The 24,118-nt window shown below is 35.3% G+C and overlaps 2 protein-coding genes across 2 annotated transcripts in view; one reads left to right on the forward strand and one right to left on the reverse strand.

Annotated features, from left to right (window-relative positions):
- The window catches only part of LOC143248681 (uncharacterized), a 78,078-nt gene extending 68,273 nt beyond the window's left edge, over nt 1-9,805 (reverse strand). Inside the window, exon 1 of the mRNA XM_076497290.1 lies at nt 9,688-9,805. The gene's annotated coding sequence lies outside the window, so the exon portion shown is untranslated. The remainder of the gene's footprint in view (nt 1-9,687) is intronic.
- Nucleotides 9,806-10,029: 224 nt separating this feature from the next.
- On the forward strand, nt 10,030-23,469 carry LOC143248270 (uncharacterized). Its single transcript, XM_076496678.1, has 2 exons — nt 10,030-10,819; nt 22,439-23,469. Exons 1-2 carry the CDS (start codon nt 10,655-10,657, stop codon nt 22,706-22,708), a joined length of 435 nt encoding a protein of 144 aa, XP_076352793.1. The 5' UTR covers nt 10,030-10,654; the 3' UTR covers nt 22,709-23,469.
- Nucleotides 23,470-24,118: the final 649 nt, after the last annotated feature.

The following is a 24,118-nucleotide window of genomic DNA, read 5'->3' on the forward strand; positions in this document are numbered from 1 at the left end:
TGCTTAACAATTAACATCGAAGAGACAGAGATCTGTAGAACTCAATCTAAGCTAATCTTGATTTTTTTTATTATTATGTACTAACTTGGGTGGAATTTAGGTGAGCTTTCTCTTTTACATATACGCATATTTTCATAAACAGATTATTTCTAATTTGTAATGATGAATTATTAATCAAAGTACGAGTTTGCAATGAAAACTACATTGAAAACGCAGTTCAAACTAGCACACCTTTCTGAAATGTAACTTGGTATTTACATTATTATAATTTACCATCTATACTTCATATTGATGGCATTTTGGGAAGCCCCTCCACAGTTTACCTCAGTCCCCCTCAGCACCCCCAACGAAAATATCCTGGCGCCGCTACTGCCAATGTGTGTATCTGTGTTTTTCTTATAGCAAAGTCACATCAGGCTATCTGCTGACTCAACCGAGGGGAATCAAACCTCTTATTTTAGCGTTATAAGTCCGTATACTTACTGCTGTAACAGCGGAGACTGCTAAACTGGTACACAGTTACCTTTTAATGAGTAAACTTCGAACATCTAATTATCTTTGTAACAAGCATAAAGATTGTTTCTTTGATTTTTTTTAATTTTGCGCAAAACAACACGAGGGCTATCTGTACTACCCATCCCTAGTTTAGCAGTGTAAGACTTAAGGGAAGGCAGCTAGTCATCACAACCCACCGCCAACTCCTGTGCTATCCTTTTACCAACGAATAGTGGGATTGACCTTCACTTTATAACGTTCTCACGGCTGAAAGAACGAGCATGTTTGGTTTAACGGGGATTCGAACCTGTGATTCTCAGACTGCGAGTCGAGCGCCGTAACCACCTGGTCACAAACGTAAAGAAAATAAACTAAAAGCTTACATGATTAAATGACCGGTAATACGGTAAATCCAAACATGAACATGTTTACAAGACATTTGGAAGTTATCTAAACGGTGTTTGATTATTTTAGAGTAAACCCACATGGCACTATCTGCTGGGGAAACATTTGGAAGGAAAAGAACCCCAGATCTTAGCGTTGTAAGTCTGCAAACTTACCTGTGGTCTATCAAAACAGACAAGAAATGCACGCAAACATCTTGAGAAAACAATTTCTACCTAGGGAAGTAAGGAAAACAAACTTAATATATAATTATAAAAAAAAAGTCATATCTGTTCCTTTTAATAGTTAATATTAGCTACTGCTTACTTTACTCATTTGATCTAGAAACGTCCTAGGTTAATATGACCGACTTTCTCTCAGATTCTGTGTTATTCCTCTTCTAACATATATATTAGGAATAAATAAACAAAAGATACGTATAATATGCCATAAGAAATTTGTTAAAAAGATAGAAAGGTGGAGGAATTAGACCAATTAATGTTAATTGAGAAAATGAACGACGGAAGACACAGAAAAGTAGTTTTGCTCCAGTGAAAAGTCTGATCCGTATAACCTAGCTGTAACGCCGGTAATGTCTTACTGTTAGAGACCAAACATTACCCAGAAATAAGTCTATTATCCTACAAATACCTCTGTCAAACTACGTTTAAACGAACTAGTTTCGCTTCCCTGTTTCTTCGCGCTAATGAAATTCATTCACTCACTCGCTTTCGTTTTTTCCTTTATTACACTAACGTGTTTGGTGTACATTCCAATAAGTTGTTTGTTTAGAATTAAGCACAAAGCTACACATTGGGCAATCTGTGCTCTGCCCACCAAGGGTATCGAAACCCGGTTTTTCGCGGTGGGAGTCCCCAGACGTTACAGAATTACTCCTGAAATCCACATTCTAGAGCTGGACTCTGGCATAATAAATAGATTAACTTGAACTAATGGATTTTACATTCAATTTAGGAAAATAAACAAACTAGGTCAACTTGGCAGGTAATGCACTACAAACGAAACTAAAATGCGAGATTTGTCGCTTTAGCCACCTGTTAAACTGATAAGGGCGCCATCTAACCAGCACGGAGAAGAACCTTTTTTTGCACGATGTCAGTGCTATAGAAACTTTAAAAAGTTCAGTTTATGCAGATTTTGTGGTTTTATACGAATAAGTAAGCAGGTCAGTAAGTTTCCCCCAATAACCCTTGAAATAAATTAATGAAAATAAAAAAATAAATACAGATATATTTTGTTCGTTTGTTTTAGAACAAAACCACATTGGGCTGTCTACTGTAACCACTTTGGGGAATAGAGCCTCGAATTTTAGTATTTGGCTGTAAACTTACCGCTGACCCACAGAGGGGGACATATATATATATAGGTATCTCTGAGTTGGAAGACAAACAGTCAGACAGATAGATAGATAAAAAAAAATAGAGCATGAGACATGAATAGATGAATAAAATAGAGCCATACAGGTAACTAGATAAACGGACTGAAGAACAGAGAGAGGTGGGTAAATGAACCAGTGCATGGATGGAGAAATATAGAGCATTTCATGCTGCAGTATGTTGAACATTCAAAAGAGATATTTGGCAACAAGTACACATAGTCAGAGAGATAAAGCCATCATTGAAGAGCATGGTTTGTGGGATAGATAATTGAGATACAATCAGGGAACACAAGCGGCAAGCAATTACACACAACGTGTGTGCCTCGAGCCGCCTCAGAGTTATGCTAATTAAGACTGGGTGGCAGTTCACTTCTTTCAAACTAATGGGTATGACATCGAAACGCGTACGGTCTAATGGAGAAAGTTTCCCGTAGAACGGTTTATTTAGGTATGGAACTCAACAACACAAGCGTAAGTCACTCTCTTTTCCACGCTACACCTTGGCCTGCCCAAACACGTTAGAGTATGATAAATTGCGCCACCTGGCTACCCATCCGTCTACCGATACCGTGATGCCCTTAGAAATGACACTTTTGGCTGTCTTCCATCCCGATAGGTGTCGCTTCTTTCCTAACAAATTTGTTTGTTTGTTTTGAATTTTGTGCAAAGGTACACGAGGGCTATCTGCGCTAGCCGTCCCTAATTTGGCAGTGTAAGACTAGAGCGAAGGCATCTAATCACCACCACCCACCGCCAACTCTTGGGCTACTCTTTCATCAACAAGTAGTTGGATTGACCGTGACATTATCACGACCCCACGGCTGAAAGGGCGAGCATGTTTGGTGTGACGGGGATTTGAACCCGCAACCCTCAGATTACGAGTCGAGCGCCTTAACCACGTGGCCATGCCGATCCCTTTCCTAACAAAGGGAATTACTTATAAATCTTAAAGTAATATAATAATTCTCATCTCATGTCACCGTTATTATTCGAGTGTCTAATATTACAACAACTGACCGGTATTAGAGAAACACATCGGGATTCACACGTTCTTATGATTTTTATCACGATGCCAGATTTATTTTGTTTTTTCTGTGACCTTTTCTTGTTCTTTCTCACCTGAACTATGTGTTTGATTTTTTAAATATTTACTATTGTTAGTTGTTGTTAAAGTTCGCTCAAAGCCACTTGAGGGCTATTTGCGCTAGCCGTCTATAAATTTGGAGTGGTACACTAGAGGAAAGGCAGTTAGTCAACATCACCCACCGCCAACGTTTAGACTATTCTTTACCAACAAAGGCTTTAACTGACCGTTATTATAATGTAACTACGGCTGAAAAATCGAGCATGTTCAGAGTTGGGATTCGAACCCGTGACTCACAGATTACGAGCCAAGTGCCCTTACCGCGAGGGCGTTACTTTTAGTCTAATAAAGTTTTTGTTGTAGGTACAAGTTTCATGCTAGTTCTATTATCTTAATAACGTTCCCTGTTGGTTGAATTGGTAACAGATACCATTGTCTGCTAGACCCACATTCACACAATACCTTCAGTGTAGTTTTCAACTTTGAAACATATGTATAGTTAAATCTTTGACATATTTTAACTTATATTACATATCTAAGCTTAAACTCATGTAATACTGTTTAGCGTTCTAGACATAACATGTTCAACCTGTTTCATGTATTACAATAGAAGACACATGTTCCAACATAGCGTAACGTAGCATAATCTAATCTATCTTACACTAATATAACGTAATCTAATCTAACCTATTCTAAGTTAACATAAAGTAACATTGTTTAACATAAACTATCCTTCGCTAACATAACATAACGTAATCCTACAAACTAACTTAACGTAAATGCATTCTAACATAAACTATCCTAGACTAACATAACGTAATCTAACCTATCCTGCCCTAAACTAACATAACGTAACGTAGTCTAAACCTATTCTATATTAGGCTAGGATATATTAACGTAGTAATTTATTTCAAACGAAAACCAAAACTCGATCGCTTTTGAATAGTTCACTATTATTTTTTATTCTCTATTGTTTTGAAGAATAATAATGAAGTATTCGACAGTGATCAACTTTCGGGTCTCGTTTGAAAAACCATAACAACTTGTGTATGTGATCCTGTGTTCTAACTTAACCAGAATAACCTAACATAGGCTAAGCTAAGCTATCTTCCTCCAATCTGATCTTTACTGGCCTTTCAAAATTAATATGAATTAAAAATGAATGTTATATAAATATTTACCAATCATAAAACTAAAATACTTGTTTGATTTATTGTGGGTTAGTCGGCCATGTTTAGGCTTAGTATTAAAACATAATTTTATTGAGTAGGCGTCTACGTCTTACGTGTTAAAAAATGACAACATCGGTACTGACTAGACACGAAACGCCTCAAAACCACAGGCCTAATCTAATAATAACAAAATCTTCTGTTAATCAGATACTAAAAAGGCTGTATAAAAACTGAGATGTATATTTGACAACGTAAATTATTCGTAAATTCTTTTAAATGTCAAAAACCCGGTATGACGTATTAACTTCCTGTTTTATTGTCTTCATTCGAGTTGAAAAAGAAAGACGTAACGTGTGTGTAACATTATACCTCGTGTGGTTATACACTCGTATCACAATTATGATAGTCCCCCACGTATGTATTAATACCAAGTATACAAACCGTTTATAAGGTACGTTTATTTTGTTTTATCACATCTTACTGTAAGGATGATACACCACGTGTGTGTGTTTTAGGTTTTAGCATCAACAAACCACAATCGACTGGCTCGATTACCGTAAATTGATTTATGGTAACAGGGAACTGTCCAATGGTGTACATGGACCAATTTGTTTTATGATTTTTGCCCAAGAAAGGGGGTGATTTTGAAATAGAACGTATTTTCCCTTTTTTCACAGACACAAAAACTAGTCACTCACAACAAACGGTCAACTATTATCTTCCAGAAAACAGGCTATACAAATAGCTAAGGATTTAATAACAAAAGCAAGAAGGAAGGGGAACATTACGTTATATTGTCCTTTGTAGAATCTGTACTTAAGTATCCTCAGGTAGTGTATATAACGTATGTAACTATGTTTGTGAGGTTTTACTAACTCTTACACTTACGTATGTTATAAGTTTGAGTAGATGAAGAGAACACTTACTAACTAACATATTCATTTCTCTGGGATGGCGACTGGTGTTTTCTATATATATTCTCTAAGAAGATATTTCATAATTATTCAATAATATCACGTAAATACACAGACGAACAAATACGTATTTAGAAAGACAGACAATCAAACAGATAGATGAGTGGCAGGCAAAGGAATAGAGAAACAGAGAGATAGATAAATAGAAAGAAAGATGTCTAGATAGAGAGACAAACAAATAACTAGATAGAAGACAGACAGGTAGATAAACATATATGTAGATAGAAAGACAAGAAAGATATGTAGACAGACAGATAGACAGATGGTCTGATCTGTGTTCATTTCTAATCACTCATCCTTTTTTGTAGCTGCGAAAAGCGTTCTAATGCAGAGTTTAATGTGGTTCACAGTCCTTACTTTAATTTATGTTCCCATTAAAACTTAGATGCCGAAGGCTGGAGAATACTATTTCTTTGCGGATTTCACGGGAAACGGCACGTGCTGGCCGGAAACGCCACCCGTAGCCAGCTGGTTGAATTGGAGTTACGATCAGTTTGGGCAGATACGTAGGTTTGTGTTTTTTCGTGACAGTTGGATCTTGTTGACAAGTCCAAACAACAAAGCTTGACAGCGACCACACGATCTTTAACGCCTTAACAACCAAAAACCTCAAGTCTGAAACGCCAGAGAAAGCGTACAGAACTAAAGGAGGTCGGTGAAAACGGAAGAGCTAGTCCTGGTCCCAGAAAGCGTGAGTCTAAAAACACACGCTTCGGGAAGAATCGCTCAGCGAGCAAGATCAGAGGTTGGAAGCTTGACAGGAATAAAACAAACATTATTTACTGAGCGAGACAAAAGCCAAATGACTCTCGTTCAAAAGCATAATATAGCTACGAGTTGTTTTTTGTTTTTTTTTCGAAAACAAATGGAGCTTAAATTTAGATGTTTGATAAATGGAACAGGAGTCAGTAAGCCTTGTGTAACTAACAGATTTTGTTAATCCAGGGTTTCAGGTTTCAGTAAAGAAAGAAACCGTAGAGATTTTGTTTAATGTTGAGGAATGTGCAAGGTTTATTTTCAGATACATTATTGTATTGGTTCAGAGCTTTCTGTAATTATTCATTACAGATTAAGTTCTTATTCAAAGTGGTATACAACTATATTGTATTATATATTGGACGAGATGTAACTAGTGTATTTCATTCAAAGTTTCGTATGTCTATGTTACGGTATATTTGATTATACATGTCTTGTGTATTAGATTCAAAGTAGCATATGACTATGTTGTGTTATATTTGACTAGATGTGACCAAAATATTTTATTCAAAGTGGCATATGACTATGTTGTGTTATATTTGACCAGATGTAAGTAGTGTATTTTATTCAAATTGCCATATGTCTGTGTTGTGTTATATTTGATTATACATGTCTAGTGTATTTTATTCAAATTGCCATATGACTGTGTTGTGTTATATTTGATTATACATGTCTAGTGTATTTTATTCAAATTGCCATATGACTGTGTTGTGTTATATTTGATTATACATGTCTAGTGTATTTTATTCAAATTGCCATATGACTGTGTTGTGTTATATTTGAGTATACATGTCTAGTGTATTTTATTCAAAACAAAATAGAGTTTGACCATTACCAGACGCATTTTGCTTTGGAAAGAGCTGTTACATGCCCTTCCCAAAAGCGATCAGTTTTAGGTGCCATTACACTACCTACGCAATGCCAAATAAAGTCAAAATTTAGTTTCGAGACCTGCTGTTCAGGCACGATTTCATAGCAGCTGTAATTGTCACTTATCTTAATGATTTCCATATTGAAACTCATTTAATATAATGCACTAAGTATCCTGTATAATACAATGTATCTTGTATAATACACTCAGGTATAATACGATGTATCCTGTATAATACACTCAGGTATAATACGTATCCTGTATAATACAATGTATCTTGTATAATACACTCAGGTATAATACGATGTATCCTGTATAATACACTCAGTATCCTGTATAATACAATGTATCTTGTATAATACACTCAGGTATAATACGATGTATCCTGTATAATACGATGTATCCTGTATAATACACTTAAGTATAATACAATGTATTTCTGTAGAACACAATGACGTAGCCTTTCACTGCATCTCTTTCCAAATTCCCTCATGCTCATGTTCGTGTAGTTACAATGATAAAATCCGGGGCTCAGTTCCTTGTCATTGGCAGACCATATAGCACAGTGCAGCTTTGTTCATTCGTGGTGACGAGAAAACCCACTTGTAGAGAATATATATATATATAAAAACGGCTGGAATGGGTAGAGAAAACTCTATGTAGAGGAGCGAACAACGTTTCGACCTTCTTCGGTCATCGTCAGGTTCACATAGAATTTTCTCAACCCATAACAGCCATTTTTACATATATAACTTTGCTCATTGTTTACAAATTACTCTAATCATTGTGTGACTTTAAACAAAATAAAACAGTACAGAAGTTTTGTTCTTAAGCCTTGACTTATAGATGGTCCCTGTTAAAAAAAATATACTGTTTTTCACACTTGCCTGGAACAACATATATTTCACATAAACTACAGAGGTTTTCTTTTTCCCATCATCCTGTTAATTTGTCCATTTTGGATTATAAATTCGAGATGATACTAAATGAAGAGTCTCTTGGCCAAAAGATAGATTTGAAATGCTATTTTTATACAACACTGATTTTGAATCTAAAATGAACAAATTAAGAAAAAATATGAAAAACAAATCATCTGTAGTTATGATTTTTACTACAAATATTAGGTCTCTTAGTTGTTAGTGCTTTAAATATTAGGCCTATTAGTTGTTAGTGCTTCAAATATTAGGTTGTTAGTGCTTTAAATATTAGGCCTATTAGTTGTTAGTGCTTTAAATATTAGGCTTATTAGTTGTTAGTGCTTTAACTATTAGGCCTATTAGTTGTTAGTGCTTTAAATATTAGGCCTATTAATTGATAACGCTTAAAAGTGTTACGTCTATTGGTTGCTAATGTTTTCTCAGCTTTGTGATTTAAACCGTATTTTAAAAAAAACAACAACAACAGAGCTAACTCACATAAACGTACGATTGAAGCTAAGTCCTAGTGTAATTGCGTTTATTTAAAGGATGGAACGTGGTGACTAGAGGACGGGTATGCCTAACATGTTCAACCGCTTACTCACGTCTTATCTTTCCGACTAAACTTTGTAAGGTGAGACCCAGGTGCCAACGTAATTACAAGTTGATAATATCTTTTAAGAACTCTCTTCCCTTATATCACACGTCATTATCTCAGAAAAAGTTTCAGTTTCAGTTTGCTGATATAATCTGCTATTTTTTATACTGAACATATCTTCGTTTAGCAAGCCAATGAGATTGTACACGTGCTGAGTGATTATATCTCCTCTGTGAGTGAAACGAGTAATGTCTATTATTAACACCGCAGAGAAGAATCCTCAGGACATTTATGTTTATACCCTCAGATAAAACTATATTGTCAAATAGCGTTTAAGACGAGGGAAGTGACCACGAGATTAATAGAGTATCCGCCCTTCCGTTATTGGCACTGCTACTGACAGTGTATCCGTCATTTCGTTATCGGCACTGCTACTGACAGTGTATCCGTCATTTCGTTATCGGCTCTGTTACTGATAGTGTATTCGTCATTTCGTTATCGGCACTGCTACTGACAGTGTATCCGTCATTCCGTTATTGGCTCTGTTACTGATAGTGTATACGTCATTTCGTTATCGGCTCTGTTACTGACAGTGTATCCGTCATTCCGTTACAACATCGCATTTACTACTAATGAAGTATTCTTCTTTAAGTTATAGTATCGGCACTGCCTTTATTGATCGTAAAATTGTAATACTTTATGTCACTATAAGTTTTCAGTATGAGCAAACATGTGTATTCATGAATATACATATGTACACACACATACATTCATATGTATTGTATTCTTCATTCTAATAAAAGATACCACAACTACAAAAAAAAACAAGAGCCCGACATTTTTACAAGATAATAAATATTCATTAATAAATCTCATGAAAATTTGCAGAATGTGTTTACTCGAAGCACAAAGAATTAGTTTGACTTCCGGATAATCTGACAACACTGTTCAACGATGTTCGGTTATTATTATTTTTAATATTTAGAATAATGTTATCCATAAATATGAAACCTGATATTCGGAAGTCAGATACGAACCTTTTATGATTGACCAGCAACTCGACAGGTGAAACAACGATCGTGAAATAATATGGACTAATCGACTTTGATTTTCGCTGCAACGTGTCATTTACACGAACAATTAATCTGACGGATGTTCTAACTTACACCTACCGTACTTCAGCGAGATGTGTAGATACGTTGCTGTTTTTTTTTTTTTATTGAAGTAAAAATAGCCAAACATCAGGATTCGTTCGATAAAGGGCCGCCCCTTGTGGCTGATTCGTTCTTGTGCAAGTCTCGTGCACAGTTTCTCCACCCTTCAAGGCTGGCGTTACTGTTAGGTCTGAAAGGGTTTCATAAAAATGATGTTGAATACGATACGCTGTGAATGTAAATCTAAAGATAAAATAACCGAGTTTATCTGTTTATTTTTTTTTTTTAGCTATTTCAGGCTCTTACATTTTCCGACTGTAACCTTTCTTGTTTTTTTTTTCCACATAAAGCTTACGTTAAAGTTTGTTTCAAAATTACGTAATACGTATGAATAACGCAATGCAGTCCTTTCAACAAGAGGAGGATATTTGGTGGAAGGAAATAGAAACTTCTGTTAGATAAATTGATAACATACAGTGAAACGTATAGAGACATCCAAGAAAATAGACGACACAGTTTCAGAAAAGCTAAAGCGATGATTGGTATTTCACGGAACACCTGAGAACATTTAAAAATGTGACTGTTGTAGTTTCAGGAAAACCAGAGAGATGGTTGACATTTCACGGAACACATAAGGATATCTAAAGAATGCGATGGTCATAGTCTCTGGAAATCCAAGGAAAGGGTTTAGATTTCACGAAACACGTGAGGATATCCAAGAATGCAATGGTTGTATTTCCAGGCAAAACTAAAGACATATTTGGTATTTTATGGGAACAACTGGAACATTCAAGAAATACAATGCAATGGTTGTATTTCCAGGCAAAACTAAAGACATATTTGGTATTTTATGGGAACAACTGGAACATTCAAGAAATACAATGCAATAGTTGTTCCAGGCAAAACTAAAGACATATTTGATATTGATATTGGAACATTCAAGAACGTGACGGACGTGGTTTGGAGAATTACAGATAAGAAGTTTTTAAGTGGTCATTTCAGTTTAATGAACCAAGTAAGAAATTGTTAAAGTTAATATCCAGATATTTCCATTCCTGAGGTAATGGTTGCGTTCTTAAAACAATATTTTTTTCTTGTGGTGACAGTTGTAATTTTATGAATAAGTTATAAGGGATATTCTAGTGGTAATCGATTTAGTTTTATGAACTAAAGAACAGTTATAACAGCAACATTTATGATTATTACCTTATATATAACAAACAGGTGTTTTCTCAGATGATTAGTTTAGTTTTAAGGAAGTTTTCTTAACGGAACAAGGTTTTAAAGAGATCCCGAATTTTAGACAAAGTTTTTAAACCTAGAGCATTGTCTTTATATCGAAAGAAAAGTGTCTGTTTGATAAATGCATTTAATCCTTCGAATTAACTTTATTATAAAAACCACAACGTTGTGATGTGCCTTATCTTAGTTCATATCGGTTGAAGCTAAACTAAAGTATCTAAACATCAGATTTTAGCACAGACGTTGATCCATTTTGTTTTTGGAATACGATAATTTTAAAACTGTATATGGAAACGATAATTTTAAAGACATGCGATAATTTTAAAACTGTATATGGAATACGATAATTTTAAAGCAATATGTATAATATGATATTTTTAAAAGATAATATAAAATACGATAACTTTAAACGTCTATAGAATACGATAATTTTAAAAGGTATCTTCTCTGTTTGAAGGAGGAGTGTAGAAGTATATATAACAAGTGTACTTACAATGAGGTTATGGAACTCAAGTAAGAAGCAATGAAACAGCTTGTTACGTCTGCTGACTGTTTGCTGGCTTTACATCTGGTTAGAAGTCTTCTGTGTGTAAAATCTGGGGGTCTCTGATCGAGTGGTAAACACCAGGTATCACGTTAGTGGCCAATGTCAAGTTAACAGCTCACCTGTCTATCTAGCGAGCAGGCCGATGGACGAAACTAGTTCCTGTTATCACATGCATTCTTATTAGGAGTCCCTTGTAGATGACAGCAGATTTGTAACTGAAAGTTAGAGTAGAACCTAGGTTGAAAATAATAGTTATAATAAACCTAGCAAACATCTAGTGGCTAGTTACCAATTACAGTTAGGTTTATAGGTGTGGTTTAAAAACAATGCCAATAGGAGGTCTTAACACGGAACTATCGCCTTGTAACAAGACAATATCAACAACCCAAATATTGTAAAATAATTTTCCGTGTGGGTTTAGAAAACGTAATAAGTAGAAATGTTTAGATTTAATCAATCAAACTTTCTTGTTTATCTACTCATCATATGACTTTGGTTATTGAATCACTAATAGAACTAATATCAAGAAAGAGAAAAAAAATTATATTGAAAGGCTTAACTTTATAGAGACGTAACAATGTACTGACGTCACTGTAAATTATTTGACTAAAACTCGATACACAAAACTTAAGTCTCTAAGATAATATATGGTTAACTATTTTTCATTCACCGTGTTTATTTCCTGGTGACTTGATATTACTAAAGAATACAGGGGAAACAGAATAAAAGCTATTCTGATTGGATACTCAAAGAAATTGTAATTACGCTGTTTTTTGCGTTTCTTCTGTGCTATTATCTATTAAGCTATTCAACAGAAAATAACCACAGTACAGTATGTCTTATTAAATCTGAGAAACTCGTTTTCAAGTATTTCGTTTTTACTTTCACAGCATCTTAAATCTACACTAATGAAACGGAAAACAATGAGTCAATTTATACCCTGGTCCATTCGAGTGTCCCCCTCCCTATCGCTTGTACAGCGGTAAGTCTACGGTCTTAAAACGCTAAAGTCAGGGGGTTCGATTCCCCCTCCGAGCCGAGGGCTGAGCAGATAGCCCGATGTGGCTTTGCTATAAGAAAAACACAGACCATTTCGAGTGTTATTCGTAACCGCATAGTTTACCGTAAAGAAAGTAGCGTATCCTATGACTTTCTAGTCGTTTACGTCCACCTTTCAATTAACACAGTGCATTTTCATCTTTCACCAGTATACCTGACATTAAACCCGTCTTGGGATTAAATTATGTTGAAATAAATTACATAACAATTTCACTAGCTTGGGGTTATTTGTTTTGTGTTTGTCCAAAGTAGTTAAAGTGAGACTTATACGTGTTTTACGATTAAGTCTAGTGTTAAAAAATATATTTTGAAAAGGAGAGAAATCAGAAGTTTAATGAAAGTTTTTGAAAATTAAACCTTAATGTATTTCTTCAGAAACACTTCTTTTGAAAAGTCGGAAAATCAAAATTCAGTATGTTATAATTATAGCTACAAAATGTCCACCGCAGGGATCGAATCCTGAATTGAAGCAATATAAATCCGTAAATATACCATTGGCTCATCGGAGGGGTGGAAAATTAACCTCTAAGATGTATGTGTTTTTTGTGTTTTTTCTTATAGCAAAGCCACGTCGGGCTATCTGCTGAGCCCACCGAGAGAAATCGAACCCCTGATTTTAGAGTTGTAAATCCGTAGACATACCGCTGTACTCTCTAAGATGTAAATTTATTTTTGAAACCTTCGATAGCTTATAAAATAACTAAGGCATTGACGTGATATTGACAAAAGATTCGAACTGTCTAGAAATACTAGTATTTACATAAAATGTGTAATCGCATTGAGACCTCGTAGGGTTAAGCTGTGTATTCTGAACAACATTTCGTGATAGAGCTGTTTCCATAGCTACTACATTCTCTTGAACTCTCATTTTTTAGAAGATTCTGAATTATTATAAACGCTTCTACCACTTCTTTAAGGGAGATTTTTGGCAGAGTTTTCAGCATCTCTCCGTAAATATGTGACCTGCGAATATCTTAATGTTCCACAGTGCTAGGCTCAAAATATGAGCACCAAACCTTAAATTAGAAAGGATAAAATACTAATTAAGAAGATGACTTTAGGTGTAAAGTCATGTTATTTTAAGATAGTGATTCTAAGATAATGATGTCTATACATGAGATGAGGTATACGATTTTAATATAGTGATGTGAAGATACGAAGTACAGGACTTTTTGGTAGTGATTTGTAAATATGAAGTACCTACTTCTAAGATAGTGATTTATAGACACGAAGTACAGGACTTTTTGGTAGTGATTTGTAAACATGAAGTACCTACTTCTAAGATAGTGATTTATAGACACGAAGTACAGGACTTTAAGGTAGTGAGTTGTAAATATGAACTACCTATTTCTAAGATAGGGATTTATAAATACGAAATACAGGACTTTAAGGTAGTGATGTGTAAATATGTTAATGACATTTATCGGGGACAAGCCTTCTATAATGTTCTACCATTAATGACATTTATCGGGACAAGCCTTCTATAATGTTATATCATTAATGACATTTATCGGGGACCAGCCTTCTATAATGTTCTACCATTAATGACATTTATCGGGACAAGCCTTCTATAATGTTCTACCATTAATGACATTTATCGGGACAAGCCTTCTATAATGTTATACCATTAATGACATTTATCGGGACAACCCTTCTATAATGTTATATCATTAATGACATTTATCGGGGACAAGCCTTCTATAATGTTCTACCATTAATGACATTTATCGGGACAAGCCTTCTATAATGTTCTACCATTAATGACATTTATCGGGACAAGCCTTCTATAATGTTATATCATTAATGACATTTATCGGGACAAGCCTTCTATAATGTTCTACCATTAATGACATTTATCGGGGACAAGCCTTCTATAATGTTATATCATTAATGACATTTATCGGGACAAGCCTTCTATAATGTTCTACCATTAATGACATTTATCGGGGACAAGCCTTCTATAATGTTATATCATTAATGACATTTATCGGGACAAGCCTTCTATAATGTTCTACCATTAATGACATTTATCGGGACAAGCCTTCTATAATGTTATATCATTAATGATATTTATCGGGACAAGCCTTCTATAATGTTATATCATTAATGACATTTATCGGGACAAGCCTTCTATAATGTTATATCATTAATGATATTTATCGGGACAAGCCTTCTATAATGTTATATCATTAATGACATTTATCGGGGACAAGTATTCTATAATGTTATATCATTAATGACATTTATCGGGACAAGCCTTCTATAATGTTCTACCATTAATGACATTTATCGGGACAAGCCTTCTATAATGTTCTACCATTAATGACATTTATCGGGACAAGCCTTCTATAATGTTCTACCATTAATGACATTTATCGGGGACAAGCCTTCTATAATGTTATATCATTAATGACATTTATCGGGACAAGCCTTCTATAATGTTCTACCATTAATGACATTTATCGGGACAAGCCTTCTATAATGTTCTACCATTAATGACATTTATCGGAACAAGCCTTCTATAATGTTCTACCATTAATGACATTTATCGGGACAAGCCTTCTATAATGTTATATCATTAATGACATTTATCGGGGACAAGTATTCTATAATGGTGCACCATTAATGACATTTATCGGAGACAAGTCTTCTATAATGTTATATCATTAATGACATTTATCGGGGACTAGTCTTCTATAATGTTATATCATTAATGACATTTATCGGGGACTAGTCTTCTATAATGATGTACCATTAATGACATTTATCAGGACAAGCCTTTTATAATGTTTTCTCATTAATGACATTTATCGGGACAAGCCTTCTATAATGTTATATCATTAATGATATTTATCGGGACAAGCCTTCTATAATGTTATATCATTAATGATATTTATCGGGGACTAGTCTTCTATAATGATGTACCATTAATGATATTTATCGGGACAAGCCTTCTATAATGTTATATCATTAATGACATTTATCGGGGACAAGCCTTCTATAATGTTCTACCATTAATGACATTTATCGGGACAAGCCTTCTATAATGTTCTACCATTAATGACATTTATCGGGACAAGCCTTCTTTAATGTTATATCATTAATGACATTTATCGGGACAAGCCTTCTATAATGTTCTACCATTAATGACATTTATCGGGACAAGCCTTCTATAATGTTCTACCATTAATGACATTTATCGGGACAAGCCTTCTATAATGTTATATCATTAATGACATTTATCGGGGACAAGTATTCTATAATGGTGCACCATTAATGACATATATCGGAGACAAGCCTTCTATAATGTTATATCATTAATGACATTTATCGGGGACTAGTCTTCTATAATGTTATATCATTAATGACATTTATCGGGGACTAGTCTTCTATAATGATGTACCATTAATGACATTTATCAGGACAAGCCTTTTATAATGTTTTCTCATTAATGACATTTATCGGGACAAGCCTTCTATAATGTTGTATCATTAATGATATTTATCGGGACAAGCCTTCTATAATGTTATATCATTAATGATATTTATCGGGACAAGCCTTCTATAATGTTATATCATTAATGACATTTATCGGGGACTAGTCTTCTATAATGTTATATCATTAATGACATTTATCGGGACTAGTCTTCTATAATGATGTACCATTAATGATATTTATCGGCACAAGCCTTCTATAATGTTATATCATTAATGATATTTATCGGGACAAGCCTTCTATAATGTTATATCATTAATGATATTTATCGGGACAAGCCTTCTATAATGTTATATCATTAATGACATTTATCGGGGACTAGTCTTCTATAATGTTATAGCATTAATGACATTTATCGGGGACTAGTCTTCTATAATGATGTACCATTAATGATATTTATCGGCACAAGCCTTCTATAATGTTATATCATTAATGATATTTATCGGGACAAGCCTTCTATAATGTTATATCATTAATGATATTTATCGGGACAAGCCTTCTATAATGTTTTATTATGGATCTCTGGAGAAAACAGAAAGTTTTAATTTCAAATATAATTCCTCATAACGTTTATGATGTACAATGAAAAACTCAACAGGTTACGAAATGTCTTCTATAAACATGTTAGCTAAAGATGTCTGGAACTCCAGTTCTTACAACGTGATTTGCCACCGCACATAGGCTAGAGTTTTATTTTAGTTAAAACTGGAAAAAATGAAAACTAATAACTGTAGTCGATACCCTTACCGTGGGTAGTAATTAAATTAAATACTTCAGTTTATGAAAGTATTATCTTATTATTATTATCTTAGTATTACCTTATTATTATTATCTTCGTATTATCTTATTATTATTATCTTAGCATTATCTTATTATTATTATCTTAGTATTATCTTATTATCATTATCTTATTCTCATACGAGATTGCGTAAAGAACCATTATCTCAAGAATCACTCACTCTTCCAAAAATAAACTTAATTTAAAAACCATTTTAAATAAAAGTTCGTTTGCATTACGACTAATTGTTTTTTTCTTTAAATTTCGCACGAAGCTACTCGAGGGCTATCTGCGTTGCCATCCCTAATTTAGCAGTGTAAGACTTGAAGCAAGGCAGCTAGTTATCACCATCCACCGCCAACTCTTGGGCCACTCTTTTAACAACGAATAGTGGGATCGACTGAACATTACAAAGCCCCCACGGCTGAAAGGGCGAGCATGTTTGGTGCGATCGGGATTCGAACTCGCGACCCTCGAATTACGAGTCGAACGCCTTAACACACTTGGCCATGCCGGGCCTACGACTAAAATATAAATGTCAGTTGTGATGTATTGTAATACAGAGGTAATTTATTTTATGTTTATTTGTCTTAACAGTAGTGAAGTAAATAGGGCATCTTTCATAAATCTCCACTATATATATACATATGCTTTTGGTAATTTAGGGCACTAACTCTTTATTTTATGACAGTGATGTGCGTAGTTTTTAGTATCTTGTTTTATTACTGGTAATATCTATAACAGCTATATTACCTCGTTCATGTCCCTCGCTAGTACAGCGGTCGGTATACGGATTTACAACGCTAAAATCAGGGGGTTCGATTCCCCCTAGGTGGGCTGAGCAGATAGCCCGATGTGGCTTTGCTATATGAAAACACATACTTCGTTCACTGTTAGTCACTTATTAATCCGATAGGATGAACAAAGTGTTTAAAATACAACAAAACCCAACAGCGTATTCAAATAATCTCCACTTAACCTATTCAGTAAATATGGCGGATAAATTAATCTGGTATTTTTCTGTTTGTTTGTTTCCTTGTCTACAATATCTGACACGGTATTCTCAAGACGGTTTGTAGGGGTTAAGCACTTTAATTAAACTAAAGTACAGAACAACATTTCGACTTTCTTAGGTCATCTTCAGGTTAACAAAGAAGATGCTAATCTGAAGATGACCTAAGAAGGTTAAAACGTTCTTTTTACTTTAGTTTGATTAAAGTGCTAATATCCACTCCAGCCGACTTGAGAATACATTTTTACTTCAATTGGTTTCTCATCATCACGAATATCCGACACTGATGTTATATCAGCTATTAACCATGAATTTAGCCCGGCATGGCCAAGCGTTTTAAGGCGTTCGACTCGTAATCCGAGGGTCGCGCGTTCGAATCCCGTTCGCATCAAAACATGCTCGCCCTTTCAGCCGTGGGGCGTTATAATAATTCGGTCAATCCCACTATTCGTTGGTAAAAGAGTAGCCCAAGAGTTGGCGGTGGGCGGTGATGACTAGCTGCCTTCCCTCTAGTCTTATACTGCTAAATTAAGGACGGTTAGCGCAGATAGCTCTCGAGTAGCTTCGCGCGAAATTAAAAAACAAACAAACAAACAATCAACCATGAAATATATTAAAAAAACGACTGTTCAGTTTTATCTAGAAAATAAAAGTTGAATAAACGGGGCACGTTAAGTAATACTGTAAAAAATTAAAACGTCGATAATATCGTATAAAAATTAATTAATTTTTAATTCGAATGGATGAACTGGTTGGTTTGTGTAATGCACCTTGGAAATGACGAATCCTGAAAATGGTTAGTTCATTATTCGTATAAACCAGATTCAATCCAAATCCTTCGACAACAAATGATAAGGTGTCTCTGTGGACTCGATGGACTTTCACCAAACAAACTGTATAGAAACATTTGGGAAATTATTTATAAAAATGTAAGAAGGTTTAAATACCTAAAATCTATGCCACACACAATTATAATTAGTTAAGAATTAATATTTTTCTGTTCATGACAAAAAAGGTTATGAACTTTAAGAACCGTACAACATTCCTTTTCCAGATGATATGAACACATATTAGAAACTTCTCGAACAGAAAGCAACTCCGGACACTTGTATCTCTAGATTCGACCAACTGCAGAATAATGTATTTTAGTTGCGTGTTTTATAATGAAAACGTCGTCAGCTAAGGTAGTTTCCTTCATTGAGTTCCGATTGAGAATATACTTCACATTTTGTTAATGTGTTTCCAATAACGTTAAACACTGTTTCCGATCTAAAATAATTATTTATGTCGTCATCATAAGAATATAAAATAAATATTTCATAATTATTAAAATTTTATATCGGTTTTAAGGAATTCTTTATTTTTTTTAGCATTAGAAATAAAAGATTCTTTGGTCGGCTGAATAAAACATAAAACTCATTGTATTATATTCTGGCGCATCCCGCTTGAAAAGTATAACTTAAGAAGAAACCGATCCATGAACTACATAAATATTGTAATATTATGAGTTGTGTCAACTGCTGTTTAAACTCTCTTGTTGAAACATTATTTTCTGAGAACCTTCCTCAAAATCCTCAAACACGTATGGTTTAGGCCAGGGGTTCCCAACCTTATGGCACTCGCGACCCCTTACCTAAAAGTTTGAAACCCATGTGACCCCCTAATAATTTTAGGGGCTTAATTTTTCTTTTATTTTCTGTGAAGGAGAGGGAAAGAAACATCTAAAAAAATATTTAAAAATTCTGTAATTATTTATTAGCAAATTAAATCACATTGGTCCAACCTGAATTCACAAAAAGAACATATATTTCTCAAAATATTATTAACATAGGTTTGAACAGCTATCCAAACCAGCTAGTGAGATGCCTGATGTTGCATTTCAGCAGCAAGCTTTGAAATTCGTGGCCGAGCGTTTGTTAGAGCCAGTATCATGTCATCTCCAACATCCAATCTGTTCCTATTGTTTGTTTTTTATGTTGACAAGAGTGGAAAATCCTGCCTCACACAAGTAGGTAGAAGCAAATGGAACAAGGATACGTAAAGCTATCATGCTGACTTTGGAGTATGACTGATACATAGCGCACCAGAACTGAGTCACGGATTTCACCTTGAAGAGATCACGAGCTGAAGAGTCGTTCCTTAGATCCAGAAATTCATCTTGGATATCATCTGGGATGCTGGATACATCAAGTTCAGTACAAAATGGGTTCCTTACCAGGGCCTCCTGTTCCTGTGATAGCTCAGGGAAGTAACACTCGACTTCCTTTTCTAGAGACTGAAGATGTTCGGTAATCTCATCCTTGAGGAACTGATCCAGTTGGATCTGAGACTCAACCGTCACTCCACAAAGTTTTTCAAACATAGCGATGTTTCCAACATTGGTTTTCCGACGCCAGTTCTGCAGTTTGGAAACAAAGGCCCGAAGACTATCTTGAAAAAGGAGAACATGTGTTTCCCTTCCTTGAAGCTTCAAATTGAGCTTGTTCAGCTGGTCAAAAATGTCGGCTAGGTACGCAACCCTTTCATTCCATGTTTCATCTTCGAAGTGAGCTACAAGATCTTTCCTTTCTTGAGTCTCCAGGAATAGCTTTATTTCATCTTTCATTTCAAAGACACGATTAATAACGTTCCTTTCGACAACCAACGTACTGCTGTGTAGAAGAGAAAGACTTCGTGGTCAGCATTCATGTCTTTGCATAGTTCTTTGAATAGGCGAGTGTTGAGTGCTTGAGTCTTCACATAATTTACACTTTTGATTACAGATTCAAGCACTTCCTGCAGAGAGGCAGGGAGAGTCTTACTGGCGAGAGCATATCGGTGAATCATGCAGTGGATGCCCTTTGCTTGAGGTGCTAGCTTCTTCACTCTCGACTGGAATCCTGATTTCGATCCCAGCATAGCCGGTGCCCCATCCGTACAAACCCCACACACGTTCCCGTTGAAGATCTTCGTCTTGAAAAAAAGTTTAAACTTTTTCCATGACATCATCAGCTTTTGTTGTGGTTTCAAGTGCACTGCAGAATAAGAATTCGTCTTTGATGTCACCTGAATTAATGTATCTCACGAAGACAAGCAACTGAGAACATGACTCCCCTGCCAAGGCTTCGCGACTCCCCTGCCAAGGCTTAGCGACCCCCCTGCCAGGGCTTCGCGACCCACCGGTTGGGAACCCCTGGTTTAGGCGATTGAATGTTTTTTCAAGAAGAGGTACTTGTCGCTAATGTTTTATAATCAGTACACATAAGTGGTACTAGTCGCTAATGTTTTATAAGCGGTACATATAAGTGGAACTAGTCACTAATGTTTTATAATCAGTGCATGGAAGTGGAACAAGTCGCTAATGTTTTATAATCAGTACACATAAGTGGAACTAGTCGCTAATGTTTTATAATCAGTACGCATAAGTGGAACTAGTCGCTAATGTTTTATAATCAGTAGACATAATTGGTACTAGTCACTAATGTTTTATAATCAGTACACATAAGTGGAACTAGTCACTAATGTTTTATAATCAGTACATATGAGTGGTACTTGTCACTAATGTTTTATAATCAGTACCCATGAGTTGTACTAGTCACTAATGTTTTATAATCAGTACATATAAGTGGTACTAGTTACTGAAGTCTTACTTCTGTCACATCTTCTCGATATTTAGGAATTTATTATTACTTCTTGTTTTCATTTGTACAACATTCATCTGTCTCCAGAGATTCATTAAAATCTTCGAACAGAGAATTATTCATCTTAGGTCTAAATTCTACAAACCGTTTGACCATCAGTTCTAGAAGACTCATAGTTATTTCTGTAAGTGGAACATCTCAAGACTCTTCTTCAGTTTTTGGTAAAGTCTTCAGAGACAGATTTGTTACTTTGGTTTAACATTCATTCTGAATATAACCCCTTATAAAATCTGTAATTATAAAATTGTTTCTTTCGTATTCTGTGTTATATTGCCATCTGTATCCTTCAATGTTGTTATTACAATTGTTCTTGTACTAGATGTAGATTTTATTCTTTAAAAAGAAAACTTTGCAGGGCTGTCAGTTTCTCTGATTCGTGTTTGAAGCTCGTTGTGTTTAGATAAATTTGTAAGAAGTTTTCAAAGATTCCTCATTAACGTGGCAACATATAATTTAATTTCTAATGTCCCAGTTTCTTATTTCTTTCTTAATTTGTATTTTTTTTTGACATTATTGGAATTATACTTTAATCACTCCTTCCAAACGATCCGTTCACGCAAAAAAATTATTACATTTTTCACGCTGTTTTTAGTTCTGTTTGTAATAACTTCATTTCTTTCCATTACGCGTGTGGTTTACCCAATAGTTTGTTATTAGAACATCAGTAAGGTACACGAATGTTTACCTTATGTGTGTTAATACAAAATTTATTAATGTTTGTATCTTTATGTTCATTATGAACACATTGTTGAACCGTAGGAGAAAGATGTATGTTCATGTTCACGTTCATGATATCTTTAACTTTATGTTTTACTCCATAGAACAGTTTTCAAATACCAAGTTATTCAGCCCGGAAACAGATGGATCTGCTGAAGACAAGGTGCCGTTCAGTATATTCCAAGATAGCTATCTACCTCTTTGATCGTATCTTCGTCTATGTAATTAAAACAAGGAGCTGTCACAGTAAGTTTACAGTATCGTCCACTGGGGAGACAGAACACCATCAGAGAGATAAGCCGTGCAACGTGCAAGTTCCCGCCATCTTTTCCACTTGTGACCACAAGAAGCACATGAGGGGAAAAGACAAATGAAAGGGAGTATGAATGGGGGGAGGGGGGGTGTCGATTAGCAAAAGGAGGAGCTAGAAAAAGATCTTGCTCCATTTACTAAATAATTAATTCCGGTAGTCCTTGAAAAAACAGTAGACCCCTCTCCTTGTGCTCTCTAAGCCTACGTTGTGAAGCTGGTAATGAGGGGTGACGTGGCTTTCTGCTACGAGCCACAGTGAAAGAACGGGTTGTAATTGGAACAACGTAACTCGCGGAGAAGGACGACGCACTGCCGTACCCGCTTCAGAATAAAGAGACCGCAACGTCGAACAACACAAAGCTAGGGTTGTACAGCTTTTCACGCCCCTTGTGTCCTTTAGTTAGATTTATTTTGTATAATCAGAGTCCGGGGGAACTTTGGCGTCTTCAGGGGAAGATAAAAAGAAAACATAAAAATAAAAAATAAAAACAAAAACACGACTGATAATAAGAGTACGGTAATAGAACTGGAAGTCGCATTTTACTTGTTTTATTTATACAAATATTAAAGGACAACTTAATCATTCATTCTTGTTTCTGGTTGTTAAGTTCACTTCGAAAATGGCGACGGGAAGTTTTCAAAGTCTAAAAATAGTTTTATAATCAAATATCAGTGTGAACGGCAATACAAAAAGACAGAGAGAAAACTGTACTCTAGATACCAGAGCTGTCTACCTTTGAAAGGTGCTGAAACATTAACGAAGTGTAGATATAGACTACATTTAATAAAGAGCTTAGATCTCAGATTTAGTAAAATATTTCACAGTGAAAAGCTTAATCCTAGAATACAGTAAATGAACATTTTACAGTGATAAGCCTCTCAAAGCGAGATTTACAGAGAAAAGCTTAGACTTAGAATATAGTAAAAAAAGCATTAACATCCTGGAGACTACCCTGTGTGTAAGATACTGGTGTTAACATCTTGAAGACTACCCTGTGTGTAAGATACTGGTGTTAACATCTTGGAGACTACCCTGTGTGTAAGATACCAGTGTTAACATCCTGGAGACTACCCTGTGTCTAAGATATCAGTGTTAACATCTTGGAGACTACCCTGTGTTTAACGTCTTGGAGACTACCCTGTGTGTAAGGTACCAGTGTTAAGAAATTGGACTCTACCCTGTGGGCCCGGCATGGCCAAGCGTGTTAAGGCGTGCGACTCGTAATCTGAGGGTCGCGGGTTCGCAGCCCCGTCGCGCCAAACATGCTCGCCCTTTCAGCCGTAGTGGCGTTATAATATGCGGTCAATCCCACTATTCGTTCGTAAAAGAGTAGCCCAAGAGTTGGCGGTGGGTGGTGATGACTAGCTGCCTTCCCTCTAGTCTTACACTGCTAAATTAGGGACGGCTAGCACAGATAGCCCTCGAGTAGCTTTGTGCAAAATTCCAAAACAACCAAACAAACAAACTCTAC

Source organism: Tachypleus tridentatus, chromosome 4 (genome assembly GCF_004210375.1).
Source record: "Tachypleus tridentatus isolate NWPU-2018 chromosome 4, ASM421037v1, whole genome shotgun sequence".
Lineage (NCBI taxonomy): Eukaryota > Metazoa > Arthropoda > Merostomata > Xiphosura > Limulidae > Tachypleus > Tachypleus tridentatus.

What these genes read in the sequence shown, in the direction of transcription:
- LOC143248270 (XM_076496678.1), top strand. Translation starts at nt 10,655, where the DNA reads ATGGGAACAACTGGAACATTCAAGAAATACAATGCAATAGTTGTTCCA. An exon ending in ATTTCAGTTTAATGAACCAA is followed by an intron (nt 10,820 to 22,438) that starts GTAAGAAATTGT and finishes TTTACTCCATAG; the next exon opens with AACAGTTTTCAAATACCAAG.